Source organism: Porites lutea, chromosome 2, assembly GCF_958299795.1.
Source record: "Porites lutea chromosome 2, jaPorLute2.1, whole genome shotgun sequence".
Taxonomy (NCBI): domain Eukaryota; kingdom Metazoa; phylum Cnidaria; class Anthozoa; order Scleractinia; family Poritidae; genus Porites; species Porites lutea.
Window position 1 is genome coordinate 47,309,309 of NC_133202.1, and position 21,707 is coordinate 47,331,015.

The window sequence follows — 21,707 nt, forward strand, 5'->3', positions numbered from 1 at the left end:
AAAGAGTAAGAAGCTTTTCAACAAGCAACATGAAGTCCATTCGACTTCCTACTTAAACCACCGCATCATGCAATGACCTCACTCTCGGTTAACAAGTGGTATATAAGGATGCAATCCATGGTAAGAAGCAAGCGGTCACGTACCTTTAACTGTCCTGAGCTTCTCAATTGCTTCCTCAACCACATACAGCGAAGAGCGTTGATCTTCTGTTTTCGTGTACTCACGGGCTTGTGAATTCCACTTGCAGTTGTTTGGGAGACAAAGAGGAATTGCTTTCCGCTCATCGCCAGTGCCTGTACACGTAGTCCCTGTTTCTGCTAATGAAAAGTGGTAACTCTCTTAGTATTTTTTATCTTAAAAATATAGCCGAACCTCCACTGACGACCACCTCTCTACAACGGCCACTTTTTTTTGTCCCGGCGGACATTCTGTACACATTGACTTGTTAAAACCTCTCTACAACGGGCAACGACCAGTAAATTGTCCCCAATTGCCAAAATATAACCTCTCGACAACGGCCAGATTTTCATAAGCCACTGATGAACAAATCAAAAATGGTTATTAAATTTGATCCGTATGGGGCCTTGAAGTTCAATCGCGGTAATCGTATTTTGACTGTGTTCCATTTATACTGCTGCAGTAAGCATAAATTGTCTATGATACTTACAGCGAATGTTGCAGGCCTTGGGTAGCGTTTTCAGTTGATGATTAATCAATACATGCTATCAATATCAAATTATGTAATCTGCTATGCAACCACGTGATCTGACCTTATGTATAAATTGTGATTAACTATTATTTAGAGCACTTGTAATAAAGCGTTCAATGAGATAACAACTCGCACTGTTCTCTATAGTAGAATAAGAACCCGTAAGAACTTGACAACTAGCGAAGGGAATTTTAGCAAACATGGTGAATAGCACCATTGGAAATCTGAACACTTTTGATGCCACCAATGAAAAGTGTGGTGCTTACACAAAGAGATTAGAGCACTTTGTGATTGCTAACGGCATCGACGCAGACAAAGAAGAAAAACGACTTGTTTCAGTGTTTTTGGCAGTCTTTGGGAGCACAACCAACGATTTGCTGAGGAATTTGGTGGACCCGCACGAGCCCGCCGAATTCAAGTACAAGAAGCTGGTCAAGGTTTGACAGAAGCATTTCGAGCCAGCGCCACTAATAATCACCGAGCGATTTCATTTTCACAAGTGTGACCAGCTTGAAGGGGAAGGTGTGGCAGACTACGCAGCCGTCCTAAAGCAATATGCGGAGCGCTGTGAATTCATCGGGTTTCTAGAGCAATCTCTACGCTTCCCATTTGTATGTGCGCTGAAAAACAGCGCCATACAGAAAAAACTGCCGACTGAGAAAAAAGCTAACGTGGCAGGGAGCTGTGGACATTGCCCCGAGCTATGGAATCTGTTGACAAGCAAGTCATTAATTTCAGGAATCTACCACGGCCAGTGCGGCTCACTCGTTAAGTAGAGCGCGTGCAAAGGACAAGAATAGCCAAAATAAAAACTTCAATCGCAAAAATTAAGGGGAAACCTGCGAAGCCCTGTTTTGGTTGTGGTGATGACCACACACCACAAACAATCAGGTTTAAAGAAGCCGATTGTCATTTTTGCAAGCACAAAGGACATATTGAGAACGTGTGCCTGAAAAAGGGAGCGGCAAGTGACAAGCAAGGGAAACCGCTTCGATACGAAGAAGAGGATGACTCAGCTGACGGATTGTTTAAAAATTGGCACAGGAGTCCAAATTGTCAAATTGTCTTTGCAAGTTGTCGAAGGAAATGGGCCAGCGTTGCTTGGAAGGAACTGGTTAAGAACAATAAAATTAGACTGGAGAACTATTTTAATAGTTCCAAAAAAGGTCACGACTGACCGTGAAACTGTGATAAATCAGCACAAATAGGTATTTAATGACGAACTGGGGACTTTAAGGGTTGTTAAAGCAAAACTTTACATTCAGCAAAGGAGTAATCCTAAGTTTTTCAAGCCTTGGGCAGTGCCACATGCTTTAAAAGACGACATAGAAAAAGAGCTTGACAAGTTGGAAAACATGGGGGTCATGGAAAAAGTCCGTTAATCCGAATGGACAGCCCCAATTGTTCCTGTTGATGAGGCGGGAGACAAGTCTAGTATTTGCATTTGCGGGGATGATAAGGTTACTATCAATCCCGCGCTAGAAGTATATCGGCATCCTTTGCCCAACCCTGAAGAGCTTTTTGTCACTAGAAGTGGAGGTGACAAATTCACTAAATTAGATTTGCCACGCGCGTATCAGCAAATAGAACTAGATGAAGAGGTAATACGGGACAGTTAATACATACAACGGTTTATTTCGTCCCGCTAGTTGCCATTCGGCGTTACGAGATCTCCCAATGGTAGTTTGTCGAGTTAATGACGTTTTGGTGTCAGGTAAAAACGACCCTAACCACCCGCGCAACTTGAATGAGGTCTTGTCACGCTTGCAAGAGGCAGGGCTAAGACTGAAGGGCGAGAAATGCAAATTAATGCACGGTTAACATGGAATTGAGAAAAAGGTCGAAGCGATTAGAAATGCTGTCCAGCTGGAGAATCAACAGCAGCTTAGATCTTTTCTTGGAATGGTTAATTACTATGCGAAGTTTGTCAACAACTACCCAACAATATCTTATCCGCTTAACGAATAGCTGCGTGGTGATGTAAATTGGAGATGGTCTCAAAAAGAGCAAACACCTTTTGACAACCCGAGAGAGAAACTGTCCAATACGCCTATTTTGGCACATTTTAGTGATGAATTGTCGCTGAAGTTAGACACTGACGCGAGCAATTATGGTGTGGGTGCAGTGAGCATTGTTTTTGGCATTCGCACTTTTCATCCATATTTGTATTGTCGGAAATTCGTATTAGCCACTGACCACAAGCAGTTCGAGACTTTATTTGGCGCCAAATTTTACCGCTTCGCGAAAGCAGAGGTGGGCACTGTTGTTATCCGGTTATCAACACGATATAGAGCAGGGGCACCCAACGACGATTTCCTCCTAAATACTTTGAAAACACTTTTTAGGCTATCCAGAGTACTTTTACGTCTCTAGAAATGCATTCTAAGAGGCGCTATAAAATGTGTATCTGTTCGGTGATCCTAGGAGCACTAGAGTCTTTTCGAAATTACAAGGGCTTCAATATTATCTGTGAGACGTTTTTTTTATTTCTCTCTCCATCGTATTTTTGAGTCCGAAAAGTTGAGGTTTTCTTTTTTCTACGAAAAATAGCCTGACCTGGGAAGTGAAATGTGAAAATTAAAGATCAGAAAAATCATAGGGAATTTATTAGAAAAATTTCGAAAAACGAACATGAATGGAACAGTCATCTAGAAATTTTTAGCCGTCCTCAAGTAATAGAAAATTCTTGACAATATTTGCTTCTCCGAACAGATATTTTACAGAAAACAGTCGTTGGGTGCCCCTGATAGAGTTTCCATCAACAGATAAGCACGCAAAACGGCAATTGGTTATCAAGTGATCACGTCTAAAATGAATCCGACGAGATTCACGAGATCAACAGGGTAAAGCTTGAATCTATGCCAGTATCGGTCGAGCACTTTCGTAAAGCGACATGTGTCGATCCAGTTCTGTCAACAGTTTTGAAGTACACTTTGACAGGATGACCAACCGAGCAAGTAGACGAGTCATGATCAGTTAAGCCGTATTTCAACAAACGTCACGAATTGACGGTCGAAGAGAATTGTCTTTTGTGAAAAATGTGCGTAATCAGTCCTCCACCACTGCGAGAGCGAGTTGTCAACGAATTACAGGCAGGTCGTCCGAGCATTGTGCGCATGAAGAGTTGTCTAGGATTCATCTGTGGTGGCCTGGAATTCACCAAAACATAACGAGGACAGTTCGTAGTTGTTTGTCATGTCAGTTAGTGCGAAATATGCCTCCGCAGTTTCATTTAGAGTTATGCTAGAAAGCGGTGAGATTTGGAAAATCCACGTTGATCAGATTATTAGATTTCACGAAAAATTCGCGAGGTAAGCAAACGTCATGTCATCTGGCAACCCCAGAACTGGTGGAGATAAGCCATGCGAAACCTGAAATTTCGCCTACTGCGAATGAAACGTTAGCAAGCTTCAAGAAGAAATCAACTTGTGCTGCTATCCCCGAGCCAATCGAACCTCCAGCAGACCAACTACCGTCTAGTTCCGCGTTCAGCCACGTTATTCCAAACCCGAGTGCAAACTACTAGTTCTATTTAAAATAAGTTAGCAATAACAGATGCAAAACTACTGTTCGTACCTTTATGAGAGTGGAAAGAGTCTGAGATTAAAAAACATGGCTGTCAAAACTTGGTTGCCATGGTGACATCAATGTTTGTCGTAACTTGGAGGGTTTTGAAGTCTTAATAAGTCTAAATAGGGTTAATCTTTGTTTCGGCCTTATCGGCTTCCTCGGAAGTACAACTGTACAATACCGCAAATGATCCTTGACCTCAAACAATCCCCATTGTCGACCGCAAATGATCCTGAGAGGAAATCGGAAAAGCTTGAACTCAAGTTTCTCGATCATGGCGACAATTTTATTATCATTATAACAAAAGCACTTAACTAAACAAATAAATTAAAAATTAAAAAAAAAGGTTACTGGAAAAGTACATTTAAATTTTTTTCCAATCAATGACACACAAAAAAATGGAAATTATCAATAAGAAATCAACTTTAAAAGTGTATAAAGGAACTTTGTTAAATTAGCGAAACAAGAAATATCTCTTGGACAGCAATGCAGTGTCTTGCATTTGCTTAATTTACTGCTTAACATTTTAGTCATTAAACTGAATTAAACTTCAACACCCGTAGTTACATTACATATAACTTTTCTGACAAGCCAGAAATGTCTCTAATCTGAACTAAAGGATACTGTCGATATTCAATATCTACTTGAGAAAACAATTTTGTTGCTGTTGTTGCTGTTTTTTGTTTTTTTGTTACCTCGAAAATATCTCTGAACCGAAATTCAAGGCGGCGTACCTACCAAAGATAACAGGGAGCTTTAGCAACTACGACGGCAATGACTTATAGAACTTGAATTCGCACTTTCTGAAGCTTCATCGTTACAGTTCTACCTCGTTCAAGTTGTCAAACGTGGGCGATTTTTTCTGGAGTTAATCCTAAATAACTTTACACAAGATCAGACACAGGAAAAAAGAAAATCGATGTCTTGTGTTCACGTCCTCCATAACACGTCGTAGTCGAAAACGCAGCGAAAACGTCACTTACAGAACTTGAATTCGCACTTTTTCAAGCTTCGTCGTTACAGTTCTACCTCGTTCAAGTTGTCAAATGTCGGCGAATTTTTCTGGAGTTAATCCTAAATGACTTTTACACAAGATCAGACACAGGAAAAAGAAAATCGTTGTCTTGTGTTCACGTCCTCCATAAGAAGGTCTCAATGGGGTAAACCGATAGGCGTAAAACGGCCAAAAATTTAGTCGATAGCCGTAAAAATTGAAAAGTTTTAACCGTTAGCCGTATAAATAGGGTAAAAAAGAGTTAACCGTAAAAGAAATTGTTACCCAGATTTGCTACTTTTAAGGTAGGTACTAAACTCACTCATGGTTGCGTTTTTATTTCCCGTCTATTGTGACTCCGTACGCACGTTAGGCGAAGGGCCTTTTAGGTGTTAACCAAGACCTAGGCTCCATTTCCGGCGCTCTCTCGGGGAACTAATTTTTTCCATCCCGAAAGTGTGGCTTCTTGCTGAGGATTAATATTAATTTTTGCAAATTTCAGGAGGCCGTGCCCTCGAAACACTAGTGAAACAACACGCAGAGATGTCACTGTTTGTAAAACACGTTGCCTATAAACAACATTTCCCTGTTTTTCTCTGACGCTACGGTAGACATTATGCCTCGGTCAAGGCATTTCGGTGGCGAACTTGCTCGGACCACGTGACCCGAAACGCATTAGCCGCGCGGAATAATGCGGCCTACGGGCAAGGCAACAGCAGACAGTCGTTCCGTTCAGTCCTTCGCTATCATCAAAAACACTGGACACGGGAATTTTGTTTTTGGCCGTTTTCCCACTAGAGCTAGAAATGGATCATCCGTCTGAGACTAGCCTGTGTACAGTGGCGGCCTCCCCACAGACGCCCCTTCTCCGATTTATTCTGGGGGGAGGGGGCGGCTGTACACAGGCTATCTGGAACGGATAATTCCGTCTTTAAAAGTCAGGCGGATTGTTCATTCAAAATTAAAACTATTCCATTTCAAATTAAGACGTACTACCTATCTGACGCGAATCATCAAACGGATAACCCGTCTCACACGAATAATCCTTCTCTAGTGTGAAAACGGCCGTTTCTGTTATAATGAATGTCGCGCCCCGGCCTTGAGTTGGGCGTTTGCGTGTCTGTTTTTGCTTTTTCACAAAGATTACTTTTAAATTGACTATTGAAATTTCTATGTGTAAAATAATATTAGAAGTGGAATACTGTATAAAAAGTATGATCTATCAAATGTTAAAATTTTTCAAAAGAATAGCTTATTTCATCCCGTGATGATCCGAAGACCTTTATTTTGATTTAAAGATACAAAAAAATACAGGTTAATTAATATTTAATGTTTTGAAACAAAAGAAGTTAATGTTTAACTTTTTTGTTAACCGTAACTGAAAAAAATTAAATGATAGCCGTGAAAGAGCCAAACTTTTAGCCGATAACCGTAAAAGCCACCACCCCATTGAGACCCTCCCATAACACGTCGTAGTCGTGCAGTGCACAAAAAAGCGTGTTGTTGTTTAGCTGTAATCTTAACTTATTACTTTTTTGCCGCTCACTTTGCCGTCGTCGTCGTCGTCGTTGCTTAAGCTCCTTATTTTTCACTGTACTGCGACCCTTTTTACAAGAATTATTCACTGGTTTCTTCGTTTCTATTCCCTGATTTTTTTTCTCTCCAGCAGCAAAAGTACAAGAATTGAAACACAGGCTACTGTCGATAGCAATTCCACACTTTAATGGGCAAGGGAAAGCAAAATTGAAATATAAATGTGCATGCATGATAGAAAGAAAGAAAGAATTACTGCCCAAAAGGGAATTGAAGGGCACGAACGGGACACTTGGGCAGCGTTTACACTTGGTGCTCGGGCACAGTGCCCATGTACGGTACTCGCTGGGCACTAATGTGAACACACCCTTTTTTCAAGTACCCACGCCAGAATTCGGGCATGGTGCCGGTGCTCGAGTGCAAGGTCTCGACCTTGTTGACTTGGGCACAAAAGTGGGCACCGGGTCCCTGTGTGCACACAATCGGGGAGTTTTGTAAGTTCCTGGCAGTCCACTGCTTTGTTGTCGCTGCAAAGCTGGCGCCTGACAGGGCGAAATGTAATAACTACATGTACGCAGTCACATATTGGGTACTTAAAGTGTGAACACAACACCATTTTGTGCTAGTACCAAGGCACTGGTCCGCGAGTACCAAGTGTGGACAGCCCCTTAGACCCATGCGGGGTACCCACCCAAGGGAAATATAAAAAAAAGAAAAGAAATATACAAGATACAAGAAAAATCTAGTTGTAGGAAAAGAAAAACCTAATTGTAAGACATTTTCGTCTACTTTGAAATCTAATAAGCCTCCATAAAACAAGCCCCAACCTGTTCAGGAGCTGATTGTTGCTCTTTCGAAATAAAACGTAAACGTATGCTGGGCGATGAATTTAGGGGTGATAAATCCACATCTCAGGTATTTTGACATGTGTTTATGTTACGCCTGTTCACGAATGTCTTGCCGTTACATAGACTCAAAAACTTCAGAAGAGAAACAAAAAAAAAATATACCGAAAATAAACACTTTGGAAAGCAATTCGTTAGTCAATAAAGTTTAAAAGGTGCCAAGCTTTTTATTTCCAGCAGACAATTTCAGCTCCTTGTCTTAAATTTTCACAGCAACAAAACATCAATGCTTGAAAGAACGGACAGGCAATTGTCAAATGAAGCAATCAACCTCGTTCCCAGGGTTCTCTTCTACTTTTCCCTACTGAGCGAGTTAGAGAGGAAGAGAGGGAACTTAATCCTTTGTCTCACAGTTTTGTGTCGCGTTCATGCAATGATCGTAAAGGTCCGCAAGAGCGAGATAGATTTGCTAACCCTACAACTATAACTGAAACCATGGGAAATTTCTGCCCAAACAGAAATGCCACTAGATAAACAATTTTATTTTATTACCAGAGGAGAAAGCAAAAATTCGCGTTGTAGCAGTTTAACCGATAACACCAATCGCTAATATAAATCTACGACCTTGAATTCTACACAAGCGTGTTTTTTTTAGATTTAGTGACTTTACGGAAAGCTATAGTCTGAAATGAAATGTCAGCTTTCTCTACCCCCTAACCTTTTCTATGATGAGCAATAGAAAAACTATCGGTTTTAGGGTTAGATAGAGATATATAGTGCTTACAAACAAATGCATAGGATGACCACAACGCGACGGATGACAACAGGAAATCATGCTTTATAAACAGAGACAAAACAAAAGAAAATCTTCTGAAGCTAACCGTACCTAGCCCTTCAGAAAAATAAAAAAGGAACAATAAATGGTTGGTGGTCGTGCAAGCCATTTTTAACAAAGATGCTTACGGCCATTCGGTTGAGTTTAAACGACGACGTAAAAAACTGAAAGACACAGAGCCGAAGATAAATACCTCGATTTACCTCTTTTCATTTGAACAATCAAGCTTTGTCCAGGTGGCGTATTCTCTCTTCCTCTTGCTTCGACCTATTTAATTCATTTTCGAGGTCGGTGAGGACGGCGGCGCTTGATACATCTTTTCGGCGAGCGCGGCGCCCTTTCAAACTATATAATCGTAGTCTTGAAAACACATATCCAAGTACCCAGCGCCATTCATAATCCATGTCTAAACTCCATTCCATTCCTCGAGTTTTCATGGGATCATTTACGGTCAAAAATAGGGATCATTTGCGGTCCATTTGGGGGATCATTTGTAGTCTGCGGACCATTTGCGGTTGGAAGTCATTTACGGTACTGTACAGTTGTAACAATACGACTTCGATTTGAGTCAGCGACACAATTTTATGAATATAATGTAAATACGCAAAGAATACTTTGGAAAGTGCTAAATTACAAAAACTGTTCGAGCCACGAGGACGTTTGTTATGGTCATATTCTAGTCAAAAGACTGCAATTTTCGCTAGCCTTATTTTCGTCATCCATCTAAAAGTAAGATATTGAATACCTCGAATTTTCTCCAAATGCTTGTAAGCCTCTTTCTTATTTATGATGGTCACCTCTAGCTCCCCGTTGTAGCCAGTATTTTTAAACTCTTTATTCAATCTTCTAGCTACTTCTTTCGTCTCAAAATCTTCCATGAATGATATAAAACTTTTATCTGTACTGCAAATCAATTCTACCAGAATGGATCCAGGTGTAACAGTTCCAACTTGGAGACCAACTGTTGTTTCTAGTGCTGATCGTACCGCACCCATGACCAGCCGGGAATTTCTAAGATAATACGCACCAACCACAGCACCAAAACCGATACCAAAGCCAGTTAATACGGTTCTAGCTGCCCCCCGGTCAAAAATTCTGAGAGAGATTCTAAATAAGCCGTATGAAACATCAACGCCCACAGCGGGAATGGCTCTTCGTTCCTCACGTTCCTCATCTTCTTCGAGTACATCTCCCATCGGTTCTAAAGGTTTCCTCTCAGGTAACTGGCTTTCGCTTTTCTAGATAACTGATCTCTCCCTTGATCCTCAACTTCTGCAGTCGAAGGAGAAAGTTCGTTATTGTTTCGTTCAAGCGCCTTGAACATAGGATAAGAGCGCTATAGAAATAAAGTTATTAGTTATTAAGTTATTAAAACCACAAAGAAGTAGAAGAAGGAGAAAAATGGTGTCGGAGAAAGAGGTTACTATCATCGACGCTAATTATCCTCAGCATTGATGTATAAATGAACTAGTTGAAAATATGGTTGAATTTAGGAACAGGTACAGTTGAGACCAGCATTCGCAAATACTGTAGATCCGAAAATGAATCGTGTTAATTGTTTATGAACTACTAATGCCCCGCTCTACGGGCCTTTTAACAAACTGTTTGGCCCAGGGAGCCGGGAAATTAGCGGTGTTTTAACACTCGGCCAGTGTTAAATTCCGCCAAAAGTCGCGGGGTCGGGGGGCCGGAGTTTCAATTGACTGATGCATTAACACTTAGGCGCATGCGGGAGTACTCAAAATGCCGGGCGTATCAAACGCTTTGAAAGATTACACATAATAAAACCGTTAAATGAAGAATAATAACAATGCATTCTTTATTATGTTGTTCAAACGATCAGCAACTCGCACTGCAAATTTGGCACTTGTCAAAAGTAGGAACCGGCTGGCCGTATAGGTGATTCTGGAAATTTTTTGAAAGTTTTAGGTAAAAGCCCATTATTACCCTGTATTCCACATAGGAGCAGATTGTGCTGACTGAACAGTTCCGACATTATGGAATTCTCTTTATCAAAACGTTTTAAAATGTGGTCAATTCTAGGCCTACTCTGGGACCTTAAGTCGCCGTAATTTTAGGCGACTTAAGGCGATTTAAGGCGACTTTAGGAAAATTTGGCCAAAATGTTGCGCGACTTAAGGCGATTTAAGGCGACTTTAGGCGATTTAAGGCAACTTTAGGTGACTTAAGGAGAAAAAGGTGACATTTAGGTGAGTTACATGTTAGTGAATATGTTGCAGTTAATTTTTAATTTCAGTTAATTTTTGGTTTTCCTTTGTTTTAAATTCATTAGCATACATAACCATACCCAGTAACGATGGAAAAATAAAAATTAACTGAAATAAAAATGAACTACAACATATACAAAATCAAAATCTGATAACACTACCTCTCTAGGGACACAATGTTGTAGCATAAGTTAATTCAGTCCTGAAGACATGTACATTAGTCTTCCAAATTTTCAACAATCTCAGCTACCTACTATTTTGAACATTAAATATCAAGGTAGCTTGTGTTGCAGGTGTATTCTAACCGTGGTTAGTAACATTTGCAAAGCAGCTCTAATATCCTTGTTCTTGGCCCTGATGCACTAAATGAATTACCAGCATTTTGAGTTCCCCTTCAACATGATTGGCAAATGGACAATGGCATTTTTAACAGTCCAGTCCTGGCATGTTCTCTAATCCTGATACACACACAGGGGGCCCAGAACTAGGATTTTGCCACTGTTTTGCAGATGGACTTAACCCAGAGTCTAGTTCTATCCGTGGCACAGGCTAATATCAAGGGTGTTGGTTTAGTATTACATTAGCAGAGACAAAATCTGAGTTAGAAGCAACCAAAAGGGTAAATTTTCTCTTGGTCTTTAAATGCATTATTTAATAATATAAGGGACAAAAAATCAATGGTTCCTGCATTTCTTTTTCCAAAAAATAAAACCCTAAAAGTAGAGTATTTCAATACATCTCTGTAAAATACTGTGAGCTGGTTTGCAGCAAAAACTTTATATTGAAATGTCTTTTTTTTTCATAATTTGACAACAAACATTTAAGTAATTAATTTAAAACATTTAAAATCACTTATCGATATCGCACATTATGGAAATGACGATCCCCATTGTATGTCTTGGCAGTTGCTCTGCCAATGTTTGTCCCCACACGTCTGGCTAAGAGGATGTTTTTCCAATTGAATTCAAAACAAAAAGTTTGTAGTTCTCGCCGTATATATATTGCTCCTTTCCTGTCTCAGTCAAACAAAACACTTCCAAATACTTGCTTCGCTAGTGAACCGTACTCTCTTATCCATGGTCTCTCTGGAAACTTTCCAGTCGGGTTGATTTCATGAGTGCATTTATGCACCAGCAGAAACAACTAAGCTTAGCTTCAACCAACCTCGCTCGGTCTGTTCCACGCGGCAGCGTTTACGCTCTTAGCACAAAAGGAAGCATTATGCATTATGTTTAAACCGGTGGCAGTACCAGGTGTAAACGTTTCCATTATTATGTCAGAAATTTCCATTTAAAAGGAGATCTTTAAACGAAAACGCGAGGTACAACATTCTATCCGCCATTTTGCTTCTCCCAGAATTCCACTGCAGTCGCAAGCTAATTTCCATGGTTTCTCGGTCCCGCCCTCTCCCCGCCTCCAGACCAGTTAGTCACGTGATCAAAACACACTACTTTCTGGGCGGCCATAACGTGGAGAAAAGAACAGTATTATTTGGCTTTTCTACGTTCTTCATCAATAATGGTCGATTACATCAAATTGTTTGGCAGGGAGCAATCACGACAACATAAACAAAGAGCAGTATTACGCACCTTCGATGTACAAAGCTTGAATTTCTGTCTGAAAGGGAAGACCTAAAGAGACGACTGTACAAGCTAAGCTAAGTGTTCAAGTTTATAAGAGTGATTGTGTTTCTGTCAATGATAGATGGATATAATTCGACGGTAAATACAGATCAGAGGTTGTGTGCTGGAGAAAAAACTTATCATTAGTTGCTCTTAAAATCTGGGTCGGTAATTTACATGGACACTTTTTTCGATTGACCTTTAGACTTGTATTAACTACCAGAAAATTTAGATTAATGTTGTGGCGGCAATAATTGTTTTTTTTCCTCCCTTCAACCTACCTGTATTGATCTTAGTTACTTGAAATGTCTTTCAATGTTGGACTCTCACAAAGCAGTAGAAAAGAGTTTTAACTATATTTTGTTGATGGTGCAAAGAAAGTCAGCTTTACAGCTTGCCTAGCATACACTAGCCTGAAAGCCATGTTTTAACTAACCCCATTTTTTTTTATGAATGGGACTGATTACAGTTCTTCTGCAATCTGAATTCCCTAAAAAACTTTACTTGCCAGCCAGGCAAGTTAAAAACGCAGTTCACTAGCCCAGTCATAAAATCCAGTACCCCAGGGCTATTGCCTGGACACTACTCTGTCTACTCTCTTTGCACACTGTTTAATGTAATTTAGCTAGAACTTGAACCTTTGAATGCCTTTTTAAACAATGTTTTTACTCAGAAATGTGAGACAAACCTCCCGGATGAAATTAATAAAATACCTGTACAAGTGACTGGATAAAGACAGTTGAGTACTATATGTTGTCATTTTTGCATAAACAATACAGGAATGATTATTCTTGTATTGCTTACGACTAATTATTAAGTGTAGTAAATTGTGTAAGGTAATTAAATGTATAAATTAGAGGGCTAGAGAGGAAATTAATGGGTCTTAAGTCACCGTGGGAGTTTTTTGTGGGGGGTGGGGTGGGTCTGTGGCTAATATTATTGAACATGGGTTATTACACACTTTATGAGAAATCATGCATTCTGGAAATAGAAAACTAAAAAAGTAATAACTACAAGACAATTTGAACCTCGTTAAGATTTGAATGATTTAGTGACTTAAGGAAACTAAAGGCGACTTTAGGCGACTTAAGGCGATTTTAGGCGACTTAAGGCGATTTTAGGTGACTTAAGGCGACTTTAGGCGACTTTAGGTCCCAGAGTAGGCCTAATTCTATAATTTGTTGTGCAAAGGAAGCGCGTGCATCGATCGTTCTGATCATTGAATGAGGGCAATTTGTCTTGCAAAATTGTAAAAAAAGTGCATGATTCTGTGCGAGGTATGTAAGCTCACTAAAAAAAACAGCGCCTTATAGTACTGTTTACCTCAGATGTGATGTATAAGAAGCATAAAAGACTGGCTTACACGTCACTTGATTTTTTGGTACGATTTTGTAAAGCCAAACTTGTCGAACAAAAAATTGGGCTTTATTTTTATTCAGGCTTCCCTTTTAGACAAAGAAATGCAACCTATAAATTACAATGTGTGAATTGGCTGCCACCGAGGACAATCGTGTCTTATAACCGGCATTTAAAGCATAAAATTAAATTTCGGAGCTGTCTAATTAACCTTTTAAAATAAAGGTGATGTAGGTTTGTTTAGGAAGAATTTGTTTTCCAGGTCTAATTTACTGTGATCAAGAGCCATTATGGCTCTTGACTCATCGAAGATGATTGCCATTTCTTAGGTATACATATAAGGCTGTTAAACAGATAGCCGAATAAGCTAATTTCTTTGTAGCATGTGGTTATCAACGGACCAAGGTTTTACGAGAAATGGAAAAAGTCCTTACAATGACACAAGGAAGAATGTCTACAGACCAGAGAAAGGGAATCTACCGATCGTATCCCCCTGGTCACTACATCCAACCCATATACCCCCTTTATTGCAGAGATTGCAAGAAGAAACTGGAACTTCCTCCAATCTAAAGAAAGACTGGCCCACATATTCAACAAACCACCCTGAGCGGCTTACAGACGGCCAATAAGTCTCCGGGATAGACTCGTGAGTACTAAATTCAAGAAAGTTAACAACACTCTTGTACCAAAAGGCTGCAAAGCATGCGGAACACCAAAGTGCAGCTGGTGCAAAGGAATAAAAAAAAACCACCACATTTACCGGCAGTAACAACAATAAGACCTTTAATATACAGATTTAGCCACGGCTAAAAGCGAAGCTCCCATTGATAAATTTATAACTTAAATCAAACAATAATTTTGTATTCCACAAATCAGTTAACTTCAGCGCACATTCATGTGACTTTTGAGGGAAAAGCTAAGTGATTTTGGAGTGAAACAAATCTTGTATCGAGTTGATATAGCCTTATATGTACACCCAAAAAATAGTCTTCGGTCACATTTAAGAGCTCTTGATCACAGTAGATAAGGCGTGGAAAACAAATCAGGCCGAATTTTTTGCGTTCGACAAGTTTACAAATTCTTGCCAATAAATCTGGGTGCGTGCAAACCGATCTTTTACTTTTTATATACACCATATCTGAGGAGAAAGAGTACTATGAGGCGCTGTTTTTATCATACAGACCTCGTACAAAATGCAGTATTTCACAATTTTTCAAGACAAATTACATTCATTCAATATTCAGGACCAGCGAAGCACGCGTGGACTTTTTATTGGCGAAACCGTTCACAGAATTTCCAAAATCACCTATACGGCCAGCCGATTCGAACTTTTGACAAGCGCCAAATTTGCGAAGAAATTTTAAAAGAGTTTAATGCGCTTCAACGTGATAAAGAACTTATTGAGTCTACTTTTTATTAATGGTTTTATAACGATTTGTAATCTTAAAAAGCGTTTGATACGCTCGGCATTTTGAGTACTCCTGCAAGCGATGTTTATGAACGGCTGAAAACAAACGGCAAAGCGATGAAAATTACACTTTTGAGACTACCAACAATCAATAAAGAAATATAATTCGGTAGAATATTTACAGAGACAACAATTTTCATTCACAAAAACAAATGAGTATTTAAGTGTCTCTAAGAAACCTCAAGTCTTTACTAGTAGCGGAGCTCCCGCGCGCGAAGCGCGCGCAGCGGAGCACCATGGGTAAGAAAATTTGGTAAACTATCCATCCGAGAAAATTTGGTTATGACGTGGCGTACGCCCGCCCGTCCTTACACACTCTTCATGTAAGCCGATGTCAAATGTCACAATAGATCTTGCACAACTTGACTAACCTTTCAGCTTTGCAAGCCATCCGTATGAGTACGATTAGATTGACAGCTGTCAAAATCAGACATCCGCTGACAATTATCACATGACCATCTCGCAGGCTCAGATGAAAGACCAGTCGTTTTGCCCATACATATAAGTTGATATAATATGTCACACTCACCAATTCAACATAAAAACGAAACTACGCCGGGCAGGGCTGTCAATCGGCTGACAGTCGTTTAAAGTTAATTAAGGTCAATTGACAGCTGTCAAAATGGGACATGTGCAGACCACTATCAGAAAACTAATAACGTGGGCTCAGGTTCGCTCAGGTACACGATCTGCCATTTTCCACTACAAGCCGGACGGATATGTCTTACTCACACTCGTAGTCTGTTAATTCGAATATTCGCCATTCTAATGAAGGTTAATTGACGGCTGTCAAACTAGAGTATACGCTGACTATCATCACCTGAGTGTATCGCGGGCTCATTTATCTATCCATTGAGGTCACGTAGTTTTTAAAGTTTTCCGCTGATATTTTATTTGATCACGGGCTCAATTCGAAGCCCCGTAGCTTAGAAAATCTATCCATCCTAGAAAATTCGGTAATCAGGTGACCGTATACCAACCACCCGACCTTCCGTCCGTCCGCACCATAGGCATACCAATGTTTAATCTCTCACTTTCTAGTTAGTATGGGAGCCTGCAACCTGATATTGTACACCCATGTTTTGATTAATTGACAGCCGTCAAAATAGTGTTTCTGCTGACCAGTATCAACTGACCGTATCGCGGGCTCAGGTATCGACCCACTGAGTTCGAGGGTTTTTTGAAGTTATCCGCTGACAAGTTGCTACTTTTCAAATGATCGCAGGTTCAAGTTCAATTTTTTTAAAACGTATATAAAATAAGTCGTGTTTATGAGCCGCACTTTTAAAAAGTTGTTGCTTTTCAAATGATCGCAGGCTCAAAATCAATTTTTTTAAAATGCATATGAAAGAAGTCGTGTTCATGAGCCGCACTTTTAAAATTTTAATTTCGAACTGACCTCGGACGCGAAAATTCAACCGGCTTTTACATGCAGGGAAGGCAATCGCTTTTGACTTTTCTCACTGTCACGCGTTGATTACGCTCGACATCCAATTTTTATGTTCTGATTGGTCAAAATTTGACAGGTGAGTTCACGCGGAAAATTTATGCAGCGTCTGAAAACTTGCTTACTGATAGCTGAAGCTGACAGAGTTTTGTGTCATCTTGTGATGTTTTAAACTGTCTTTTTCTACTTGATATACAAAATGAAATACAGCTGCTATCAAGATTGTTCTGTAATTCATGGCTGGTTTGTTTATTGCGCTTTTTGTTCACAAATGCACCGCTTGTCAAAGTCATTGGAAATCCGATTTCGGATGACATCGTTTTCAACAAAGAGCTTACTCACTTGCCCTTGCTTGAGGGGTAAGAGGGTTGAAAAGGCTCAAGCGATCCTGGAACACTTGATGCAACATCTCCACTGGTAAGCCTGAGCAATTATTGCCTTTGATGTGTAATTTTTTTTTTCGGTTTCCTGAAGTGGAGCATATGGTTTATAGGGCTTAAGTTTATACACGAGCAATGATCTAAGCTACAATAGTATCAAGTTTAAAAAGCCTTTAGACATTTTTTGATGCAAATTCAAAGAGAAGGTTCCGAAGAATATTTAGTTATGATTTTGGCTGTAAACAGAATGCTCTGAGCGATTTTCTTGCCCCGAGTTCGTCTTGAAAAAGAGCAAGCACTGGGAAGCCGGCTCAAAACATAAATAATAAGCTTATGCTTACCTGACTCATGATTTTCAGAGACACTTTACTCTCAATACTTGTCCTCGTGAATGAAACTTATTGTCTCTTTACATGTTTCACCGAATTATATTTATTTTATTGATTGTTAGTAGTCCCTCTCGCAATTTTTATCGCTGCACCGGTTGTGTCCACTCGAACTTAAACATCGCATGCAGGAATACTCAAAACGCTAGGCGTAAATAGCTGGCTTTTAAAGATTACACATAACAAATCATAAACAGTTTTATAAATAAAGGGAAATAAAACCTAAACATAACAACTTCTCTATCATGTTGAAGCGTAAATTTTAACTCTATTAATCGGCACTGCAAATTTGGTGCCTGTCAAAAGTGAGAACCCGTCCGGCTGGCCAAAAAGGTGGCTTTAGGAATTTTTTTATCGTTTTCACTAAAAGCCCATAATTATTACCCTGCATATCACATAGGACCAGATTTTTCTTCTGAAAAGTCCCGGCATTATGGAATTCTCTTCATGAGAACGTTTTATAATGTGGTCAATGCTATAATTTGTTGTGCAAGGGAAGCGCGTGTTTTGATCGTCCTGGATATTAAATGAGTGCAATTTGTCTTGCAAAATTGTGAAAAACTGCAGAATTATAGGTTTAAATAGGGCAAAAAAGAACAAAATTCTGTCCGAGGTCTGTATGATAAAAAAGGGCCTCATTTTACTGCGTTTACCTAAGACGTGATGAGAAAAAGTATGTTTAAAAGGCTGGTTTACATGCCACCAGATTCGTCGCCAAGATTTACTAGTAAAGTAAACTTATCGAACACAAAAAATCCGGCCTGATTTTTTATTTTGGCCTCGCTTTTAGACAGAGGAATACAACGTGTAAATTGGCTGCCACCAAGGACTATCGTGGCGCGTGTGTTTCTTAAAATTATATTTCGAGGTCATCCAATCATTCATGGTCTCTCAAACGGAGCAACAGCTAATGCAAATACAATACACGAATAGGTCTATTTGTTTTCCAGGCCTAATCTACTGTGATCGAACATGACTGCTATTTTTGGGTGTACAAATAAGACTATTAACTCGATGTAAAATTTGTTTCACTCTTGGACTGTCAAATTATTTTTCTCTAAAATCATTTAGCCTTTGCCTCAAAAGTCACATGAATGTGCCCTGATCTGTGGATTACAAGTTTATTGTTTGATTTAAATTATGAATTTTTTGACGGGAGCTTCGCTTTTAGCCCTGGCTAAATCTATATATTAAGCATAAAGATTAAGTTGATGTTTTAAGCCGCCGGTTTCCCGGTGATTTGCTATTTTCAAAGATGAACTCATGACGACAAGAAAATTGCTCAAAGCTTTCTTTCTACAGCCAAAATTATAACTAAATATTCTTCGGAAAGTCTTTTCTTTCTATTTACGGTGAATTTATATCGACTAAAGGCTTTTTAAAGTTCTGTAAGCTTAAGCTTATATCAAAACCTCACGACTAGGTCAGATCAGTGTCTCAGTCAAATCTTAATACAAACGTGCATAAACTAGCTTCATAAACTGCGCCGCTGGACTTCATGAAATTAGATATGAATACAACAATTACTCAGGCTTACCATATTTCGAGATGCAGCTCCTGAAAGCTATCAAGTAAGGCAAGGATGGCTTGAGCCTTGATAATTCTCGTACGCATCCAGCAAGGTGAAAAACAAAAACGATGCCATCCGATATCGGATTATCGGCTTTGATAAGCGACGCATTTCTCAACCAAAAACCCAATAAACAAACCAGCCATGAATAAGAGAACACTCTTGATAGCAGCTGTATTTCACTTTGTACATCCAGTGGAAAAAGACAGTTAAAAACATCACAAGTTGACTCAAAACTCTGTCAACTTCAGCTGTCAAAGGTAAACAACTTTCAAGATGCTGCATAAATTTTACGCATGAACTCACCTGTTAAATTTGAACCAATCAGAGCATAGAAATTGGACGTGGAGCGTGACCAACACGTGACCATAATAAGAAAAAGTCTTCCCCGCCTGTATTTTAAAAAAAAACTGGCTGAATTTTTGCGTCTGAGGTCAGTTTGAAATCAAAATCGTAATAGTGCGGGGCGATACTGACATAAACACAACATATTTGATATGAATTTTAAAAAAGTAAACGTGAGCCTGCGATCATTTGAAAACGAGTAAATTGTCAGCGGATAACTTCAAAAAATACTCGAGCTTAATGGGTCGGCACCTGAGCCCGCGATACGGTCAGGTGATACTGGTCAGCGGATACCCTGTTTTGACAGCTGTCAATTGATGACAACATTGATGTGCAATCAGCTTTCTCCTGGGCTCCCAAAGTAGCTAGAAGGTGTGAGAGTAAACATTGGTATGCCTGTGGTGCGGACAGTCGGTCGGTCGGGCACGTGATTACCAAATTTTCTGAGATGGGTAGATTTATTTACCCATGGTGCTCCGCTGGCTCTGTCATTTGTTATTTACATTATTGAGTGTAACATCTGCAATCTTCCCTTAAACAACAACAGAAATCAAATCAAAAAGGGAATCAGCAGCTGTGAACTTACGGAACAATTTCTACATAATATACGAACACAGAACTTCGACAATAACGTGATTATTACAATAATAGAACAGATCAGGAAAGATAATATAAGCAATGAACAGAAAAAAGATCTCCTTAGACACCGAGAGATATTCTGGCAAAAGAAACAGAGTTCTGGGTACACAAAATGTTTTAAACATACGTTGTAAGGGTCGCTAATTACCGGAAATTCGTAATTGATGTACATACACGATTATGCTATACAATTAATTTACGGATGAAATTACCTTTAACACGTAATATAATTAACTGTAACAACGAACGCAATTTAGACCCCTGAAGAAGGCGTAAGCCGAAACGCGTCGGGTCAATAAAGGATTCAAATGAACAGATGTAGTCCATTCTCCTTTGTACAAACTATATATGTTGCATAAAAAACGGTCCTTGTAAAAAAGCGTCATTTTTATGTAAAAATCTTGCTTTTTTACAAATTGCACGATAGTAAAAAAAACTGCTTTTTCACAGAAATATATGTTTGTAAAAAAGGTTTGGTTGCTGCAAGAGACTGTGACAGGCATTGCTTATAAATAAGACAGTGAATAACCCAGCTATTCTATTATTGCCTAACATGCAGTTACTGCCGTGCGTGACCTAGGCCGATAAGTATAACAAATGAAATTACTGCCTGTTCCTTCTTCGCATCCAACAATTAGAAAGTCCTGGGAAATTTAATGACAAAGGAAACAAGAAGAAATAATAAAAAGAAGAAAAAGACGTAAATTTTTAACGCTGTCAGCGAGTTAAAAAGGGAATTTAAAAGCCCCACAATATAGGGGACACGGGGAACGTGAACGTGACTAGCCGGATATCTTAAAATGTACGGCTTGAGAAGCGCACGAAAACTACAGTTCAATAAAGTTCGAACCATGCTATAGAAAACAGCCTGTCTTCGATAAATGAGTTTGTCAAATGGTCTATATGTGTAAAGTAGCAGGATTTTTACATAAAAAGGCAGCTTTCTTACAAAAATATCTTTTGTAATAAAACAGATTTTTTACATAAAAAAGCAGCTTTTTTACAAAAATATATTTTGTAAAAAAGCAGCTTTTTTACATAAAAAAGCTGCTTTTTTACAAAAATATATTTTGGTAAAAAAGCAGTATTTTTACAACCGGTTTATTTGTAAAAAAACAGCTTTTTTACATAAAAAACTGCTTTTTCACAAAAGTATATTATTGTAAAAAAGCAGTATTTTTACAACCAGTGAACTTGTAAAAAAGCAGCTTTTTTACATAAAAAAGCAGTATTTTTACAACCGGTTAACTTGTAAAAAAGCAGCTTTTTTATGTAAAAATTAAGAATTTGTTCATGCTTAGCGTGCGTATATCGAGTTATGGATGCACGCGGGAAGTTTGGAGAGCACGAAAGATGCGTAAGAGTTGCACGAGGCGATAGCCGAGTGCAACTCTAGCTTCTTGAGTGCTCTCCAAACTTCTCAAGTGCACCCATAACTCGATATACGCACAGCTAAAAGCATGAGCAAATTCTTTTATAACATAGCTGACAAAAATGCTTGCTTTTTGATTAACTGCAAAATTCTCGTAACGCGCGACACAATAACAAACGGTTCTATCGGCTGATTACCATTACGCCACAATCGTCTAGTTTGAATGAAAATATTCTTTCTGTAAAAGTGAGAAAGAAAATTTGCTTCCTTATTGTTAACGATCAATGGAAACTAAACAGAAACAAAGGTAAAAGAGTCTTAAAGTTCACCTAAAGTTAAAATACTAACATGTTCGTAAGAAGTCGTGGAGTATGGTTTGGATTTGCTGAGAAGATGTTTACGTTTTGC

The 21,707-nt window shown here is 39.2% G+C and overlaps 1 protein-coding gene and 1 pseudogene across 1 annotated transcript in view; one reads left to right on the forward strand and one right to left on the reverse strand.

The window, feature by feature from the left end:
• Positions 1-9,682, reverse strand: part of LOC140926319 (guanylate-binding protein 6-like) — a 26,639-nt gene extending 16,957 nt beyond the window's left edge. Inside the window, exons 1-2 of the mRNA XM_073376074.1 lie at positions 9,232-9,682; positions 144-317 (exon numbers count right to left, since the gene is read on the reverse strand). Coding sequence (XP_073232175.1) covers positions 144-317; positions 9,232-9,682 — 625 coding nt within the window. The remainder of the gene's footprint in view (positions 1-143; positions 318-9,231) is intronic.
• A 4,427-nt stretch (positions 9,683-14,109) lies between these two features.
• On the forward strand, positions 14,110-20,061 carry LOC140926320 (uncharacterized; annotated as a pseudogene).
• The last annotated feature ends 1,646 nt before the right edge of the window (positions 20,062-21,707 follow it).